This window comes from Miscanthus floridulus, chromosome 12 (genome assembly GCF_019320115.1).
Source record: "Miscanthus floridulus cultivar M001 chromosome 12, ASM1932011v1, whole genome shotgun sequence".
Taxonomy (NCBI): domain Eukaryota; kingdom Viridiplantae; phylum Streptophyta; class Magnoliopsida; order Poales; family Poaceae; genus Miscanthus; species Miscanthus floridulus.
This window is the reverse complement of record NC_089591.1, coordinates 81,692,519-81,711,013: the sequence shown is the minus strand read 5'-3', so window position 1 is coordinate 81,711,013 and position 18,495 is coordinate 81,692,519. Positions and strand designations below refer to the sequence as shown.

At 51.8% G+C, this 18,495-nt stretch overlaps 2 protein-coding genes and 1 pseudogene across 2 annotated transcripts; 1 reads left to right on the top strand and 2 right to left on the bottom strand.

Moving 5' to 3' along the window:
* Nucleotides 1-115: 115 nt before the first annotated feature.
* On the bottom strand, nt 116-1,785 carry LOC136496466 (protochlorophyllide reductase-like). Its single transcript, XM_066492148.1, has 2 exons — nt 1,551-1,785; nt 116-1,451 (listed from the first exon to the last, which is right to left on the bottom strand). Exons 1-2 carry the CDS (start codon nt 1,653-1,655, stop codon nt 399-401), a joined length of 1,158 nt encoding a protein of 385 aa, XP_066348245.1. The 5' UTR covers nt 1,656-1,785; the 3' UTR covers nt 116-398.
* Nucleotides 1,786-8,366: 6,581 nt separating this feature from the next.
* LOC136498022 (UDP-glycosyltransferase 92A1-like) lies at nt 8,367-10,070 on the top strand (annotated as a pseudogene).
* Nucleotides 10,071-14,362: 4,292 nt separating this feature from the next.
* Nucleotides 14,363-15,905, bottom strand: LOC136497789 (phosphatidylinositol N-acetylglucosaminyltransferase subunit P-like). The gene is made up of 3 exons (XM_066493651.1): nt 15,415-15,905; nt 14,992-15,110; nt 14,363-14,886 (listed from the first exon to the last, which is right to left on the bottom strand). Exons 1-3 carry the CDS (start codon nt 15,693-15,695, stop codon nt 14,768-14,770), a joined length of 519 nt encoding a protein of 172 aa, XP_066349748.1. The 5' UTR covers nt 15,696-15,905; the 3' UTR covers nt 14,363-14,767.
* Between the last annotated feature and the right edge of the window lie 2,590 nt (nt 15,906-18,495).

The following is an 18,495-nucleotide window of genomic DNA, read 5'->3' as shown; positions in this document are numbered from 1 at the left end:
ATTTTTTTAGGAGTTGTAAAACTTCATGTTTTTAGGAAGAAAATATTAGGTACTCTCAGAGATGATCTTATGTATCAAACCAGTCTTCTGATATTGTTTGTTGAAAAAAAACACAGATATTAAGCCTGTTGTTTTATTTCATGGTTTGTAAAAAAAAATTGTACACAATGCATGATCGAACAATTACAGGCTCTTGTCTGACGGTCATTACCACCTCCTAACAACAAACAAAATGGTTGCTAATGGTACACATCGATCAAACAACGAAGCAAAAGCTGCTGCTCTGCTCGACAGAGTCATCACCAACCCCGTGACGACGTCACGAGCTAGCGTTGACAGCGCACGCTCGCGCCTCCACCTCCACCAAGCGTCGTGTCGCCGTCGCCGTGCCGGCAAGCTCAGGCAAGCCCGACGAGCTTCTCGCTGATCTCCCAGAGCTTCCTGGCCTTCTCCGGGTCGCTGGCCTCCTGCGACAGCTGGTTCTCGAACGACGCCGAGTCCTTGTTCCAGCTCCAGTACACTCCCGACTTGGTGAGGCTGGGGTCGCTGACGACCTGCGCCAGCCTCTTGCCGGACTCCGCCTCCGACACGAACCCCTTGGTGATGAACTTCTGGAACGGCGGGAAGAGCAGCCGGAAGAGCGGGATGTGCTCGCGGAACAGCCCCGTGGTGGCGATGCAGCCCGGGTAGAGCGACGCGAACGTGATGCCCGTCTCCTCGTGGTACCGCCGGTGCAGCTCCTGCATGGTGAGCATGTTGCAGATCTTGCTGTCCTTGTAAGCCTTGGCGCCGTCGAAGCTCTCGGAGCCGTCGATCATGGCGGACCCGTTCTGGCCGCGCAGCCCGCTGGCGAGGCCGCGGAGGTCGCCCAGCCCGGCCTTGGGCGGGATGTTCCCGGCCAGCGTGTTGGTGTTGCCGGTGATGGAGCCGAGGATGATGAGGCGGCGGGACGGGTAGTCGGACCGCTGCAGGTCGTCGAGGAGCAGGCGCGCCAGGAGGAAGTGGCCCAGGTGGTTGACGCCCACGCTCATCTCGTACCCGTCCGCCGTGAACGTCGGCGTCCGAGCCGTGGGCCGGTAGATGGCGGCGTTGCAGACGAGCGAGTCGAGCGGCATCCCGGCGCGGCGGAAGTTGTCGACGAACTGCCGCACGCTGTCGCTGGAGGCCAGGTCCAGGTGCATGATGGTGTAGCTGCCGTCCGCCATGCCGGCGCCCTTGGCCGCCTTCGCCGCCTTGAGGAAGTCGCGGCACGCCATCACCACGTGCCACTTGCCGGTCTCCGCCAGCGCCTTGGCCGCCGCCAGGCCCAGCCCTGACGACGCGCCCGTTATCACCACCACGCCCTGCCGCACCGTCTTCTTTCCGTCCTTGGCCGCCGTGCTGGACCCTGGCGTGGCCACAGGCGCCGTCGCCACCTGCGTTCGCACCGACAGCGACGCCGCCTGCAGCTTCTGCATTCATGCTCACGATAAAAATCATGTCAATTGTCAATGATATGTTCAAGCACATTTGCGTGCAAATGAGCAATACAGCAACTGACTGTGGCTGACCTTCTGGGGGACGCATAGGAACGCCGTGTCCTTCACCGCGGCGGCGAGTCTGCCCTTCTTGGGGACGGAGAGAGCGGAAGGTAGGAGCGCCGCCTGCAGGGCCATGGCCGGTGGTGCGGAGAGCTTGGAGCGTAGCTAGCTAGCCGAGTTCAGCTGGACGACGACAGCGACTGAGATGCGCTGCTGTTCGTGGCGAAGTGACTCTGTTCGGAGACGGTGAATGGCGGCGAGCTCACCGGCGGTACTTATACCCGGGCCGAGGAGCGAGGAGCGCCACGGAGATAGGATAAGGGGTGGGCCCGGACGCCAGCGTGGAGCCTCCGCAGCCAATCGCAGCGCGTGGCCCGGATTTCCTTGGACGATATTTTCCCGCGGGATATTGTTGGCGAAAGGCGGTTGCCTTCAGTTCAGCCACCACAGGCGATGGCGACGTCGCAGGATCTTATGTGCCGGCGCGATCTGTGCCCCGTTGCAGCTCTATGGACATGGACACTGCTTTCTGGTGGGCGAGGTGGGGCCGGGACTTGCGCTCGTTGCTGCGGATGGTGCACGGTGTTTGTGTTTGGAGCAGTGGATCGGAGTGTGCAATTATGCAGCATGGGGAGGCGCGGCTGCTGGTGCGTGGGACCAGTTGGTCGGATCTGTTGTTTTGCACGGGAGATGAGCCCACGTGAGCGTGCGGCAAACGAGTGGCTGCGGGGCGTGACACGTAGGAGAGGCCCATTGGGCCTCCGGATGACGTGGAGTCTCACGTGGCTAACGTTCTCTACACTTTTCACCTGGGGCAAACGGGAAATCTTTTTTTTTTGTATAATGCACTTTTGGAGAACTAAACAAGTGTTTCAGAGACAGCATTAGCACCGTAAAAACTAATAAGGTTATCAAATGGCAACAGTAACATGTCCTCCATGATAAAAGCGACATACGGAGTACTCCGTAGACTACACTACACAGATATTCGCCGCTTCGCCCACCGTGTCTAGCGCACTGCGCACTACTTGTTTTTCCAACATAAATTTTGACGTCGAGCCAACGCAACAGCAATGTTCAAGCAAAAACTTATAGTATGATGCTCCCTCGTTCCAAATTATAAGATGTTTTAACTTTTTAAGATGCATTATTTTTGTTATGCATTTAGACATAGCGTATATATAAGTACTTGGTAAAACCTATAAATCTAGAGAAACCTAAAGGTTTTATAAGTAACCAACGGAGGGAGTACAAACTTGGAGTAACCTATATAGCTAGCAAAGCAACTGATCAATGCGCAGCTCTGAAAACAAGTGCAGTCACAAACATGTTCATTTTTTGTATATATTTTTTGCCTCCTTTTTCTGAAAACAAATGCAGTCACAAACAAGTTCACTTTTTTTTTGCCTCCTTTGCTACTATTGTGCAAGCGCTGGTTGTCACCAGCCCAACAGTTTCAAGATGACAAATAAAGGGCTTTGCAATTTAGGTATTGCCAATGTCAAAGCCTGCATAGGAGAGTGTAGTTTAAGTTATCCTTGTCGCCCCTAGGCCCTAGCAAATGCGCATATGACGAACGGTTTTCATCGAACAAATTGTTTGCAGTGGCCAATACAACACGAAGAGCTAGAGCTCTCATGCCAACACTAATGAGACTACTCCCGTGTTAAACCATACACGAGCCCTCGTTAGCTTGTTCATGGATATCCAATGCATGAATCTCTACTCTAAAGCCGCTGTATTTTCCATTCTAGTATTGACCCACATCACCCATTAGCTCTTCGGGCTCATCCATTTACTGACCTCACGATCGAGTTGGACGCCCACTCAATATATACATCATCAACCCGAGAGCTCACAAATCGTCTTAAACCTGTTTAACTGCCTACTTTGCCCCTAAAACCCGAACCCCAAGACCTCTCCCACTCCGCAGCCATGGTCTCACGAGCGCACCTTCGATGCAAGGAATGGATGAGCTCGTCCCTCATATTTTGGAGGACGGATCGATTCCTATTGTATTTTTTTGTACAAACAGGAGGGGTTTAATCCCTACTGTATTCGATAAGGGGATGGTCCTGTCCCGTCTCCTGTCCCGAGACGTTCTCGAAACCAAACATGACACGGACATAGGCTAATGTAGGCAACGATGTTATTTGGGGCAACATATAAACATTATACGTAGACATTTGGTGCTTCTGTGTGTGAACATTCGACGTAGCTCAATGTTCATTAGAGAAATAGTGAGGAATGAATGAAGAGAAGGCAAGCTGATGAATGTCAGGAAAATTACAATATTTTTTCGGTTCAGGAGGGGGCACATACTTTAATTTGGATTCAATAACCTACTCATCCAGGACTTATCTTCTGATGCTGTCAACATGCATGCAGTCAAAGGCTCATAGCCATCTGGTCCATCAACCAGCTTCCCATAAAATCATGCGGCTGTCTTCTTCTTCTTCTTCTCCACCTCCTTTCCATGGCCAGGGGGCAGCAGGGGCCGTGCCCCCCCCCCCCTAACACAGTGAAACTTTATTAAATATACCTATAAAGTTTGTTAATCTACAATACAAAAACACGACAATTCATCTATTTTTAATCATAATTGTCGGTGTTTTGGATCACCGGCTAGTAAATTTGTATCTGCGCGTCTGGCCCGGATGATGTGTTTGGAGGATACAAGGATTTATACTGGTTCGGACGGAATGTCCCTACGTCCAGTCTGCTGCTGCTCGTGTTACCGGTACTGGTTTGTAGTAGGGGTTACAAACGAGCGAGAGAGGGAGAAGTTCATACGTCTCTGTTGAAAAGATCGAATGGAGTTGAGTCTTGCTGAGCTTGTTCAGCCGTGTGCTCGTTAGTTGTCCCTCTTCTTGGGGCGTCCTGCTTCTCCTTTTATAGGTGAAGGGGAAGGCGCATGTTACAGAGAGAAAGAAGGAGAAAAGCGAGGGAGAAGAAGGCATCCAGGGTCGTCGGGTCCTTCTTCTCCTTCATGCGGGTCTCACCGACGTCGTAGATGGTGATGGGGACGGCTCCACGTCGGGCTCCTGTTCACCACTGGTGCCATGCCCCGACGTCATTAGCTGGTTGTGGCGTCCCATCCCGTCCCGACAGACGGCGTGGTGAACCGACGTGCCTGTCAGCGGCCGTACGAGGAGTAGGTAGCACAACGACCACGCACCCATCACTGTTGGCGATGTGAACCCCCGGGCGTGGCCATGGGTCACGTCGAGACATGCCCTCTTCCCTCCCGGTGTCAGAAGTTTGACCCCGAGGTCGTACCCTCAGACCCGTAGTGGTTGGAGACGGTATGGGTCCCCGTCGGGCGAGACGGAGCCCGCGCCCCAGGGGTCGGGTGGGATGGAGCCCGTGCCCTCAGAGTCGGGCGAGACGGAGCCCGTGCCCTCAGGGTCGGGCGAGATGGCTCCCGTACCCTCGGGGTCGGACGACACGAGGCCCGTGCCCTCAGGGTTGGGCGAGACAGAGACTGTCCCTTCGGGGTCGGTCAAGACTGAAGTACGTCCTTGATTATCTAGGCGAGTCGTCGTTCGTGGTCCTCAGATCCCTTCTTCGGGTATCCCTAATACCGATACCCGACAATAATATTGTGAAAATGCGACAAATTCACCTATTTTTCGTTATGAATACTAACTACACATGTAAAAGCACTAAAAAAGTTGTTGAAATATACACTTATGCGTGTCATCATATTTATCCGCCCCCCTTAATTAAAGTTGCTGGTTCCGGCTCTTCATGGCTAGGTTGGTTTATCCGGCTGGGAAATCCGATAAACCGTGGACCTATGATTGAAATTAAACGGCAGGTTGGGGCGTCCAGAGCTAGAGCCATGAGTATAGCCGATTCACTTTTCAGTTTTCACTTTATACAATTTATAAATCAAATTTACCAATTTACTATTTATTAAATAATAAAAAAGTAAAAAATAGGTAGTCTTAATGTTTTCAGTACTGTGCCCATCTGTTTGGTAATTTTCATTACTTTTGTATTGGTACCTTTTATTTTTCTACCTTTTTCTCTAACCACTCTAAAACGTATCTAAATATGTTTACAGAATTAATGGGATATAAGATTGAGCCAACTTCATTGGCAAAGAAGAGGGAATTACAATCTGGCTAATACGGAGTACAAAACCAACTCTCGCGCTAACAAAGACACTAATGAGCTGTTTGGTAACGCAAACGTAAATGATTTAAAGCTGCCGACGTTACCAGTGGGAGATACGATTGAACTAATTTTCTTCACGTTTGCGTTACTGTGGAAACAACCAAACAGCACGTAAATGTCTTGCCCATGCAAAAAAAAAAAACAGGTGGACGCTTCCTCCTCCATTGTTTCGAGCATAACCAAGGTGCTCCATTTCTTGCATTCGAACACTCCAGAGTTACTTTCCTTCCAGATTTTACAGAGGTTAGGAAACACCCTCTACAAGCGCGAGAGGCACTACTACCACTTACAACAGACCGTTCTAGTGGTTTTAGAGCCGTTAGCTAATTACTTGCAGACAAATTACGATCTAAAAGGGGCTTGAGAAATTCCCTTGTTGCCATGGACCAAAGAGAGCAGACATCCTTGATTTTCATGGACATTGCCTGGGCCGTGCGTCTCGAATCTCTGAAGACTATTGCATTTCCAGCGTGTTCGCTGGTTGGTGCTGGTGCTGGTTTGGGCTGGCTGGTGCTGGTTTTTTTTTTAGAGAAAAATACTGTTGGCTGATTGAATAAGCCTGGCTGAAACCAACGAGCGAACAGGGTGTTCATTGCTTCCAGATGCACCACGGGGTGAGGATGGCCAAGGTGTGTGCCGCTTTGGTGCCTTCTCTGGTCACGACCAAGAACCAATCTTCACAGTCAGTCCCCTCTGTCCATTGTGGTGACCGTAGATTTCGACAGCCACTCCATGCTACAACTTGGCTCTAGATTAGAGGGGTGAAAGGGCACTCGATGAATAGGTGGGTAGAGGTTTTCAAATTCCTTTCACATAGGTCATAGAAATAATTATTCTCCCACCCGCTCATTTGCAGTCATGCTGCTGTCCATATTCTGTCTCGAAGGAGAAGCCACATGAAAAAATTTGCATCTTGGCGGTGTCCAGGCTTTCTAGATGAATGTTGGAAAATTAGAAAGGACGTGGCCTCGATGTCGTAAGCCGACCTTGCTGAGTACTTTCCTTCCCGATTTCACACGATATCAACACAAACGCTTCGCATCACTTTCTGTGGAAATGGACTTTGTGGATACATTGTCTCCCGCCACTGTTGCATGTTATCACTAGGTGCCCATGCCAATCTGCAAAATATTATTTTGATTATGTTTTGAAAAGTACAAAACAACGAGTTCACAAAAATTCAACTAATAAATAGCTATTTTTGAATAAAGATACTAATAAAACCACATTCGAGTATCTATTTGGCTTGTGCAAACTATATAAATAAATAAGTAAGTAAAAAAAATATCGAATCAGAAAAAGAAAATATGTCAAGGTGCTAGTAGGTCCTCTAGAGATCAAGCAATCGTTAGACTGTCTTCAACAACGAAATGCAAACCCAAAATACGTCATCTACAGTGATTTTGCCTACCAAAAACACTCTCCAACGGCTCACCTAGATGTACCACCCATTTTGCCTACCGACAGAAACGATACACAAAAAAGCGTCTCCTCTCTCCTCGGTAGGCAAATCTCCGATGGTGGCGGCCGTGGGAGGAGTTGACGAAGGAGAGAGCGCCGCCATGGATACATTGACGAATGGATCTAGGTGCTCACCTTGCTTGAAGCCGTCGAGGGGGAGGGCCGGTTGGCGGGACACGGATGCCGGAGGGGTGCTGCAGAAGGGGCGCCGCCTGGCCGTCGGTGGCCTGCTCCTTCGTGCTGGGAGGAGGCAGCAGGGAAAGGAGCAGGGGGCGTCGGGGCGAGCCGGCGGCCCGGCGAGGGGACGAGCTGAGTCGAGCTGTCGGGGGGGGGGGGGCGCAGTGGGGGAGGTGCTGGCTGCCGACCTGCGACGGTGGTGGCTGGCGGGGGGCGGGTGGAGCCGTGGAGGGTGAACGCCAGCGGCCAGCCGCGCGACGCGCGAGCTTCCGCATCCGCGTCTCGCCCCGCCTGGTGGAGCTCAGGAGGAGGATAAGGCGCCGCCGCCGGCCACGAAATGCCGGTGTCGTGAAAGGCTCCATGGCGGGCAGCGCCGCGGCAGGGATTTGGGGCTCTCTGTTGGAGAGACGAAGCTACGGGGATGCAACGTTTTTTTACTGTACATTACCCAAACCGTGAAATGGGTCTCAGGTATGGGTTACGCTGTTGGAGTCAGTCTTACGTAGTCTCAACTAGGAACCATTGGCCAAATGCATCTTAAAGTCCACCAACGAGGAAGCACAATTTTGAAAAAATATCAATGATGTGGCTTATAGAATTCAGGCCCTGTTTAGTTTCCAAAAATTTTCACCCCAAAGTGTCACATCAAATCGTGCGGCACATGCATGGAGTACTAAATGTAGACGAAAAAAAAAACTAATTGCACAGTTCTCGGCAAAATCGCGAGACGAATCTTTTAAGCCTAATTAGTCCATGAAAAAGACTTAAGTGCTACAGTAACCCACATGTGCTAATGCCCGATTAATTAGTATCATTAGATTCGTCTCGTAGTTTCCTGATGGGTTCTGTAATTTATTTTTTTATTAGTATCCAAAACCACTCCCGACATCCTTCCGACACATCAATGTGACACCAAAAATTTTTATTTCGCGAACTAAAGACACCCTCGCTACTATTGTAGATAGCTATCACTCTGTCAGGCTTAAATTTCATATGCATGTCCACTCATCCCGGCAGCTACGACGAGCCTACGAGAGACTGAAAAGCCCAGTGCCGTGACAACGTGTCTACCATCACCGATCTCCATGGCGGCCACCACTCGGAGGAATCATCATGTCGTGTTGTTCCCCTTTCCGGCGAAGGGCCACCTCGCCGGCTTTCTCGCCCTCGGTCGTCTCCTCCGCCGCGAGCTCCAGGATGGCGTCACGATCACGATCGTCTGCACCCCTCGCACCGTGGCCGCGCTGCGCTCCTCCGTGGCGGACGCGGACGCAGGGTCGTCCTCGAGCATCAGCTTTCACGCGCTGCCGTTTGTGCCGGCCAACCACGGCCTCCCCGCCGACTGCGAGTCCACCAGCTCTCTGTCCAACCACGGCGACTTGATGAAGCTCTTCGAGGCCTTCGACACTCTGGAGCCCACCTTCGACGACTTCCTCTCGGGCTTAACTGGCGGGGTCCACAAAGGCGAGGAGAACGAGGAGCCCGCCGCAGCCAACGTCTGCGTCATCGCCGACGTGTTCGTCGCGTCGACCGTGGACATGGTGCACCGGCGCGGGCTCGCCCACGCCTTCTTCCTCTCGTGCGGCGCGTTCGGCTCCGCCATCCTGCACGCGCTCTGGGCCAACATGCCGGCCCTGCCGTTCGGCCCCGACGGGACGCTACGGCTGCCGGAGCACCCCACGGTTGTGCTCCACCGCTCGCAGCTATCGCCGATTTTCACCTGCGGCGACGAGAGGTGGACCGCGTACCACCGCCGCCACATGCCGCGTGGCTACCTGACGAACGCGGTGATCTCCAACACCGTCGAGGAGCTCGAGCCCACGGGGCTCGCCATGCTGCGGCGCACTCTCGGCGGCGTTCCGGTGTGGCCCATCGGCCCCCTGGTCCGTGGCGTTCCGACCTCAGTGTCAGACAAGGACGACGGCGGCGGCAGCGACGGGACGATTCTCAGCTGCCTCGACACGCAGCGGCCATCGTCCGTCGTGTACATCTCCTTCGGGTCACAGAACACGATACGAGCGTTAACCAGATGGCGGAGCTCGCGGCGGCGCTAGAGTCGACCGGCCGGCCGTTCGTCTGGGTCGTCCGGCCGCCGGTGGGGTTCGACGTCAACGGCGCCTTCCGCGACGAGTGGCTGCCGGGCGGGTTCGAGGCCCACGCGCGCGCCGGCGGCAGGGGCCTCGTGGTCCGCGGTTGGGCGCCGCAGCTCCGGATCCTGGCGCACGCCGCAACGGGCGCGTTCCTGAGCCACTGCGGCTGGAACTCGGTGCTGGAGAGCCTCACGCACGGCGTGCCACTTCTGGGCTGGCCCCTCGCCGCCGAGCAGTTCTACAACATCAAGATGCTGGCAGAGGAGTGGGGCGCGTGCGTGGAGGTGGCGCGCAGCAACCTGGAGAGCTCGGACGTGGAGAGGTCCAGGGTGGTCGAAGCGATGGAGAAGGTGATAGGGGACACGGCGGAGTAGGAAGCGCTGCGGCGGCGGGTGGCGGAGGCGCGACAGGTGCTGAGCAGGGCGTGGGCGGAGCACATAGTTGGCCATGCAGCCTGAGCCCGTCAGCCCGGCATGGCCCGGCGGCTAGCGGGCTCGGGCTGGCACGGCCCGGAGGAGCAGCCCGTGCCTGGGCCTTACCCAGGCACGTGGGCCGACACGGCACGGCCCGCTCCGGAACCGGCGGCCCGCTGGCGGCCCGGCCTGCCGCCTCCCCGCGCCCCGCTCCACGCTTGCCCCCTCCCCGCGCCCCACTCCCCGCTCGCCCCCACCCCCAATTCCCCGAACCCTAACTCCCTTCCCCTCTCCCTCCCCACCGCACTCACTCGTCTGCGCCGGCAGCGCCGCACTCCGCCCTCCTCCGCGAACCCTCCCCCACGACTTTGCTTCCCCGTCCTCCGCTCGTCGGCAAGTGGCGCCGCCGACTGTGCGCCGGCCCCAGGCTCCGCGCCTCGGGTGCGCTGCCACGGCTTTCCCCGCCTCTCTCTCGTCTTTGCGGCCTCCTCCATGCACCGTCGTCGGTCTCGAGCGCGGCAGCCGGCTTCGGGCGACCGGATCTGGCGCCCCGTTGCCAGCTCCGACGGTTGATGCTGCAGATCTGCCTCGAGGCCAGGGCGAGCGCGCCGGCGTCGACCGCCGCCACCGCGCTCCCGTGCTGCCCCTCCTGTTCTTCCCTTTCCTCTCTCTGATGCCGCCGACGCGACCGGCGGCCCCCTCAACCTCGACGCCGTCATCACCTGCTGAAGCAGGCCTTGGGCTAGCCCGGCCTCCTTGACAGGTCGTGCTTATCGGACCGGCCCGGCACGAAAAACAGCCCAGCAGACCGTGCCTGGGTCGTCGGCCAGGCACGAAGCCCAACTCGACATGGCCCGAGAGGCACGGCGTGCCGTGCTGGCCCAAACCCCATCGGGCCATGCCTGGCACGGGCCCGTGCCGGGCCGGCCCGGCCCGTTGAACATCTATAGCGGAGGATGGCGGGTCGTTGCGGGCGGCGCTGCATGATTTCTTTAAAGCCATGCATCTGCTGTGAAACAGAGCATGAGCATGGCAGCATGCGCACTGGACTGTCAATGCTAGCATAAGAATTGATCGACCGCCACTGTTCCTTTCTCCTTGTTCATCGAGCGATTTGATCGATTGCCACTATTCCTTTCTCCTTGTTCTTTGTACTTGTTCATCGAGCCACTAGGTTTCAGTGGACCGAATGAAAATCACAGTGACAAATCCTCCAGAGGCTTGCGCAGTTGGGCGTTCGGTTTGACCGAACCGAACCGATTGATTCTTCGGTCATTTCGAAAGTTCGGTCATCTAAAAATGAGATCGGTTAGTTCTAAAACTCATAACCGAGCAAGTTCGGTCTCGGTTAGTTCGGTTGGGCCTCAATCATGACCGAACTAACCGGACTTATTAGATAGAAAAACTACTAAATACTATAGTTTGTAGCAAAATTTAGAAATATTTTTTTCTATTTCAAGGCAAAAATAACAATACAACATATAGATTAAACATGATAAGACTGATGGTTGATATAAACCCACTAGAATAAATATTATATCATTAATAATAGTCTAAAGTACACATTTTGTCAATAAAATCAAATATATTACGTTAGTTCGGTCACCCGAGGCATATAGCCGATCTAACCGTAAAAAGTTCAAGTAGCATAGACTCGGGACTGATTCGGTGTCGGTCTTGGTTAGTTCGGTTTGGTCTTCGGTCAATTATGCTCATGGCGAGTACTCAAATGGCGAACCCAACTGCTGTGAAAAAAAGATCCAAGGAACCACGTTGGCAACTTCATATTTTCGAGGCCAGTTGTTTAGAGGTTTAGCCTCCTCTCCCCCGCGTCGCTCCCCCACGCAGGGCGACACGGGCGGACCCCTGAGCCGCCGCCGCTCTCCCACTCCTCTCCTCCTCTCCCGCCGCGCCGCCACCAGAGCTGGCCGCCGGCATGGCCGTCCGGCCGGCCAGGAAGGTGGCGGCGGGGCTCTCCCTCCCTCGTGTGGGCGGCGCGCGCCGCAGAAGGCCGACAGTCCTTCACCCCGCGAGCTGCGTGGAGCTTCGGTGGGGATGGTTGCCGCGGCTATGGCGGCGTCGGCTCGTGCCTACGCAGGCGCAGGGGATGGTGGCAGAGCCTTCCTTTCTCCTTCGCTCATCCCCTCCTCCATCAAGACGACGGCGGCGGCGCCGGCTGGGGCCGCATGCCTGGTGCCCGGGCTGCCGGATTCGGTGCCCGGGAGGCCGGACCCGGACCCTAGGCGGCCGGATCTACCTTGGCGGCTAGTGGCAGGTGATGTGGCGGCCGGCGGCGGTTCGGGCGGCGGCGGCAGTTGTCGGGGCTCGTGCAGGCGCTTGGGGCGGCGCTCTCTCCTCTGCCTGCCTCTCCCCGCTCGGCCTTGGCTGCTGCTGCGGTGACCGGCCGGGGCTGCTACGGCGGCGACCGAGCCTCTTCTTGGGCTGGTTGTGGCGGTCTGGGCGACGGTGACGGCAACGGCAATAGACCGGCTCTAGGCGGTGCCGCGGTTGTGGTCAAGTTGGAGGCGGCGGCGGCTGGGGTCGCCCGGTTCGGGGCCTGGCGTCCGGACCCGGTGACCTCGGGGCAGGGGGCGGCGCTCGAGATGGTGGCAGCACAAGCCCTGTGGCTGTTGGCGGCTTTGTCGGTAGCGACATTGGCGGGTGCCTGAGCCGACGACGATGATGGCCATTGGCGGTCTCGGCGTGTGGCGGTGTGACGCGAGCGGCAGAGTCTGGTCCGGCTCTATGTGGCCCGGTCAGAGGGGGTGGCCGTCGATGCAGCTGTGCAGCTGCAGTGTGCAGTCGGCGCGTTGATGCCCCTCTGAAGGGGCTTCCGTGGGGCGGCGGGAAAGCGGCGTTAGCGGTGTTGGCTGGCAGGGGGTTTGGCTTCGTGACTCGGCGTTTGTGCTAGAGGGTCCTTGGGCGAAAGCCCTGGCGACGGCGACGCCGTTGGGCGTCGTTTCCCTGTTGGGGACGTCGTGTTTAACCCTCTAGTATATCTTCCAAGGGTGAAAACCCGTTCCACTTTGGACGTGCGATGGTGGCGTCATCGGCGTTGCTCCCTTCCTGAAGGCGTCGCATTTGGATTATCGTCGTGTTTTCGTTGCGAGTTGACGGTTCGCGCTTGGAAGTCGGAGCTGCTCTTCATTCGAGCTTGGCAACGATGACCGGTGGTGACCGTTAGCTTCGGACCCGTCGGGGAGTGACTAGTGGGTGGACTGCTATGGGAAGTCGGAGCTGCTGGCAGCTTGGCTTCCATGCTCGGCAACGATGACCCATGGCGGTGTGTCGTGTTTGTGCTCAACCGCGTCGCGTGGGGTGGTTAGTCCCTCGAGGGCCTTTTAGCATCTCGTTTGGCTAACCTTCTTGTACATAATACTCTTTCATCTTAATTGAGCGGCAGAGCTCCTGCCTTTGTTTAAAAAAAAAAACTTCATATTTTTTTTGGTGCGAGTGCTGCATCGCATCCTCATCGCTAGGAGCCTATGAGCACCTCAAATTCCCTCTAGCAGATGTGACATTCAGCTATTGGGAGGAATTTCAGCAAGTTATGGTAGCAATTACCAATTACTCCCTCCATCACAAAATAAACACACGTCTCACTTTCTGTTGAGTCAAGCTTTTAAATATTTTGAAAATGAGTGGAGACTACCGGTGGAAATTGAGTATGGAGAGATTGTTAAAGAAAACAATGTCTGGTTGATGCTAGTCGGAGTGTCAAATTAAATAATATTTTTTGAGGCGTGCTGTACAGTAGCGTCTAGGAATGCGCTGCCATCCCATCACTGAAGAACACATCAACGCAAATCTCTAGGTGATTATCACCAAAGATTTGGTGGAAGAACTCAATTACTATTGCTTGTACTAATTACTACTAACTTTTGAGAAATAAAATGATGATGGATGAACTTATCCCATTCAGTCATTCATAATCAAACAAAAAAGTGTGGAAAAATGATCATAGGCGCGGATGAAGCCTTTCAGTTCAAAAAAAAAAAGTTTGCTCACGCAAATATAAGACTGAACGAAAAACTCGAAGCTCGTTAGCTCGTTCGGCTCGTGGCTAGCTCGACTCGGCTTGGCTCGTTACGATAACGAGCCGAGCCGAGCCAAGATTTTAGCTCGTTAGCTATAACGAGTCAACTCGAGCCAGCTCGCGAGCTAAACGAGCAAGCTTTCAGGAAAAAAAAGTATCAAAACTTATATTAACTTTTGTATTACTTCATGTCTTGTACTTTACAATTGACTGGTAACTGGTCTAGACCCTATAAATTGACTGGTAACTGGTCTAGATGTATTTCTTTTATATTATTATTATTCTCAAACTTTAGATAAATGCAAATATTATATTTTATGTATTTTTTATACCTGGCTCGCGAGCTTAACGAACCAGCTTGAGCTTTTAACGAGCCGAGCCGAGCTATCTTTCTGACTCGTTAGAATAACAAGTCGAGCCGAGCTAGCTCGTTATCTTAACGAGCCAGATCGTTATCCAGCCTTACGCAAATGCAAGGTCCACTACAGCAACAAAAAAAAATAGCACTACTAGTCTACTGCAGTGTATCACATTACTACACAACACAAGTAAATACAGTTATAATTGCAGGGAAAGACCGGAGGTTCCTAGGTTGGTCACGCTTGCAGACAATATGAAAGTTCCACTCGACGTGGATTTTTCCGTCATGTTTCCATTGTTTCCAATCTGGCGCTCTGTTGTAAACTCACACTCCAACCAGAGTCATCATCTATCATCAAGCATACGATTGTTGATCTGATCAATACTAATGTCTGAAAATGGGTTCGATGGGGCTCTCAATTGCTTATGCAGGCAATACGAAAGTTCAGCTGTCGTGGAATCTTTCTTCATGTTGCTACTGTTTCCAATCTGGAGCTCCATGGTAAACTCATATTCCACCTGGAGAAATCATCTGTCACCAAACATAAGATTGTTGATCTGGTCAATGCTAATGTCTGAGATGGGCTCGATGGGTCTGTCCTCCTCAATCTCAGAAGAAAACTTCGTGCGCTCCCGACTATTTTCATCTGTGAAACAATCATTGCAACAAGATGAAAAGGGCAATACGTATAAAAACTAGAAGTTGCAAAAACAATACAATCATTTGAAGGAGCAAGGGGATTCAGTCTCACCGAAGATAGTACTGAAGGAAGTTGGGGGAGGAGTGGCAACGAAGTTGAGACCCATGTAGATGCCCATGGACAGCGCCACGGCCACAATCACAAACGATGGCACCGCCAGTGCCCAATACCTGAACGAAAGCAAGCTTGCAATCAGCTACAGCAAGAGATACCCATCCAAATCGAGCAGTTTTCTAAGCTATAATATAATTTACCAAGCAGCAGTGTTATCAATGCCACACATTAATGAAATTCAGGTTTCATTTGATTTTATCTGAATTGCAACCATTCAGTATCTAACTGTTATCCCAGTGCTACTGATGATATAGATTTTATTCAGAGTGAGCAAGAGCAAGGACCAAAAAAAAAAAAACAAAGAAGAAAAGGTCATGGACAGTAAGGGGGCGGTGGGGGAAGAAGAGAAGTGTTTCATACTTGCTAGGGTAGTAGGTGATGCCGAGAGACCGGAGGACGGGCTCAGGCGTGTATGCCCAGGCGAGGTAGACAACGGTGGCGATGACTGTGGTGATGGATCCGACAAAGCCGTACACCTCGGACGGCTTGGGGCCATGGTCGCGGGCGGCGAAGGAGGGGGATCTCGAGGAGGGGGCCCAGTCGCGGTGGGGTCGGCGGTTGCGGATCAGGCTGACCGTCTGCCTGGGGCTGCGCACCACCAGCGACGGTGACGGCGACGTCGACGGCGGCGGCCACTCCATCGTCGTCCCTTTGAACCAAATAAAATGTTGCTGTAGTGAAACAGGTAGCAGCTCGCAGCCGCCGTCCCGAAGGCCGCAGCTCGCAGCCGCCGCCGGACGCCGCCCGCACGCAGCCCCTGCCGGCTCACCCCCAGCCCCGCGCGCCCGCCGCCGGCCACCCGCAGCTGGGTATTGGGTCGGGAGATGAGAGCGAGCAGACCCGCACGCTGGCCGAGTTTACTAAATAGATGGGCTTTTTTTTTCGGCATTCTAGGGAAAAAATTGAACCGTTAACTTGGGCCTATTGGAATGACGGACACCATGGGTTTAGGTGAGTGAATGGTGGACCTGTCTCATATTATTTTTATCACTAAGTAATCTATTATATTCTTCTAAAAAACTAAATAGTCTATTATTTTTGGTCAAAAAAACTAAATAGTCTATTATTTTGACATTTAAAAATAGAAATGAAATGTCATTTAATTGTGGGACTACCTCAGCTTATACTTCATGATATATATTATTTAAATTTTACTGCAAAATTGAAATATGGCACCCAACTATGCGAATTATCCTATATATGTATCTGCTTAAATATCCATATGGATATTGCTTAATTTATTTTTATAATTACTTGTGTACATTTAAATATTTATATGTAATGTTATTTATTCTTGCTATATTAAATTAAGGAAATTTTTATTGATAAAAATGTTTTAAGACCTTTTACACTCATGTTTTAAATGTCTACTATGCTAAAATAATCCAAATAGGTGTTCCACCATCAATAATTTCCGTGCCATTCCTTGCTCTTATATTTGGATAATGCTACAACCTCGATGTGCCAATTCTAGTACAACAACATGTATCCTCTTGTACCACACAATCTTATGCCATGTTCACTGGTCGATGCCTTCATTAGCTTTTTTATTGTTGCTAATGGTTATGGCTCTACCATAGCTATGTGGGTTACATTTTTACTTTGTATCCTAACTAATAACGTTGTGGCCTTGAAAGCTTACTCCATCTCTATGAGATGATACGTTCATTTTGTGGCTATGAGTAGTGCAGAAACAAAATGAATGTATCCTCTCATAGAGATGGTAATTTTATCGGTGTTGATCGTAATATGTGTAACTAGACACGTCACTCTTGTTGCCATCCTATATGATACACAATCTGAGCTCAACTACCACTTGGAACACTATACAAGCTTAGCGATATCCTAAATGTTAAAGCCTTTCCACCTCACCTCACATTGACTTATCCTCTTTCGTTGTTGTGAGAGACAATAGCCTTTGGCTAGCTAGACCGACAAACAATATGCATATGTACAAGAAGGGACAATAAGTTTCATTGTTTATTTTCCATTACTCAAACACATTTTTCTACAATATAGATGCGTTAGTTGTTCTCTTACATTAAATCTGATCTCCTTTTATTTGTCTATTATATTTTTATTGTCCCTAACTTCTCATCTTGAAGTATGTTTCTGTTTTTATTATATTTTGTATCATTTGAATTTCAAATTTTATGGTAGATGCATTTAAGTATGACATGGGTGTTGGCTTCATTTTTTAAATAATGGCATGGCCGGGATGAGTAATACTGAAATAGGTATAAGAGTACTATTTTGGGCTAATGTTTATACAATATACGACAATGGTAGATAAGTTATCAACATGTATATGAGCACTTTGATTTTGTCTTCTACAATATATATGGTACTTCCTCGGTTCAAAATTATAAGTCACTCCTGCTTTTCAAGATATATAACATTTACTATGTATTTAGATATAATGTATATTTATAGGTGCATAGCAGAATCGACGTACTAAAAAAGCTAAAAAATACATGGAGGGAGTAGTTTCTGCAACGTTGGAGGCTCCTTTGTTGACAAAATGGTAAGATAATTATACACATGAAGACTAGACGATGCACGTTCTTCTAATTGTTCATTTTAAACAACCTTGTGAAGGTAGGTGTGTTATCTGTGCGGACACCTATATGCTACTCGGCCAGCGTTACTAAAACGATAAAGGCCATATTCGCTTCTCTTATAATCCGTACTTTTCAGCTTATGTTTTCAGCCGGAACAATGTTTTTCTCTCACAACAAATCAGCTGAAACAGTGTTTCGGCTTGTTTTTTCAGCGAAGCGAACGGAGCCAATGATATATGACGGTCGTTCGGACAGGAACAAACACACCCAAAGCCGCGCCGAATCGACCCGTCCCTGCTGCACGCACCCAAAGCCGCGCCCCGCCCCTACGGCACGCTGTCTCCCACACTCATCCTTATCCTCTCCTCACTCACTCCCGCAATCGGGACGGACGCCGCGCCCAGTCGTTGCCGCCCCGTCCGCCCGCCTGCGCTCCCTCCCTCCCTCCCCCCTCCCGCGACTGCATTGGTATCCCCGCGCCCTCAGTAACACGACTCCCGCTCCTCCCACCGGAGACGAGGACGACTACGGTGGCTCCGACGAGGTAGGTCGATTCTTCTCTAGATCTGAGCCCTCCTCCTCCTCCATCTCCTCCTCTGGATCTGAGCGCTCCTCCTCTTCCTCATCCTCCTCCTCCTCCTCCTCTGGATCTGAGGGACATGGCGATAGCTAGGGTTCCGACGAGCTCTGTTGCAGTAGCCTTGTTTTGCTGTTGCAACAAGTAATATTTTGTTTGTTGCATTAGTCTTTTTTTTGTTTCTGATGTTGCATCTCGCATTGCAGTAGCCTTGTTCTGATGTTGCAATAAGTAATATTTCTTTGTTGAATTAGTCTTTTTTCCCTGATGTTGCTTTCTCGTATTGCGCTTTGTTCTGTTGTT

Bases quoted from the DNA above. Each gene is read 5' to 3' on its own strand.
- LOC136496466 (XM_066492148.1), bottom strand. From the start codon at position 1,655: ATGGCCCTGCAGGCGGCGCTCCTACCTTCCGCTCTCTCCGTCCCCAAG. The intron at 1,452-1,550 runs GTCAGCCACAGT...GCATGAATGCAG, and splicing joins TCCTATGCGTCCCCCAGAAG to AAGCTGCAGGCGGCGTCGCT.
- LOC136497789 (XM_066493651.1), bottom strand. From the start codon at position 15,695: ATGGAGTGGCCGCCGCCGTCGACGTCGCCGTCACCGTCGCTGGTGGTG. The intron at 15,111-15,414 runs GTATGAAACACT...GCTTTCGTTCAG, and splicing joins ATCACCTACTACCCTAGCAA to GTATTGGGCACTGGCGGTGC. The intron at 14,887-14,991 runs GTGAGACTGAAT...ATTGTTTCACAG, and splicing joins TTCCTTCAGTACTATCTTCG to ATGAAAATAGTCGGGAGCGC.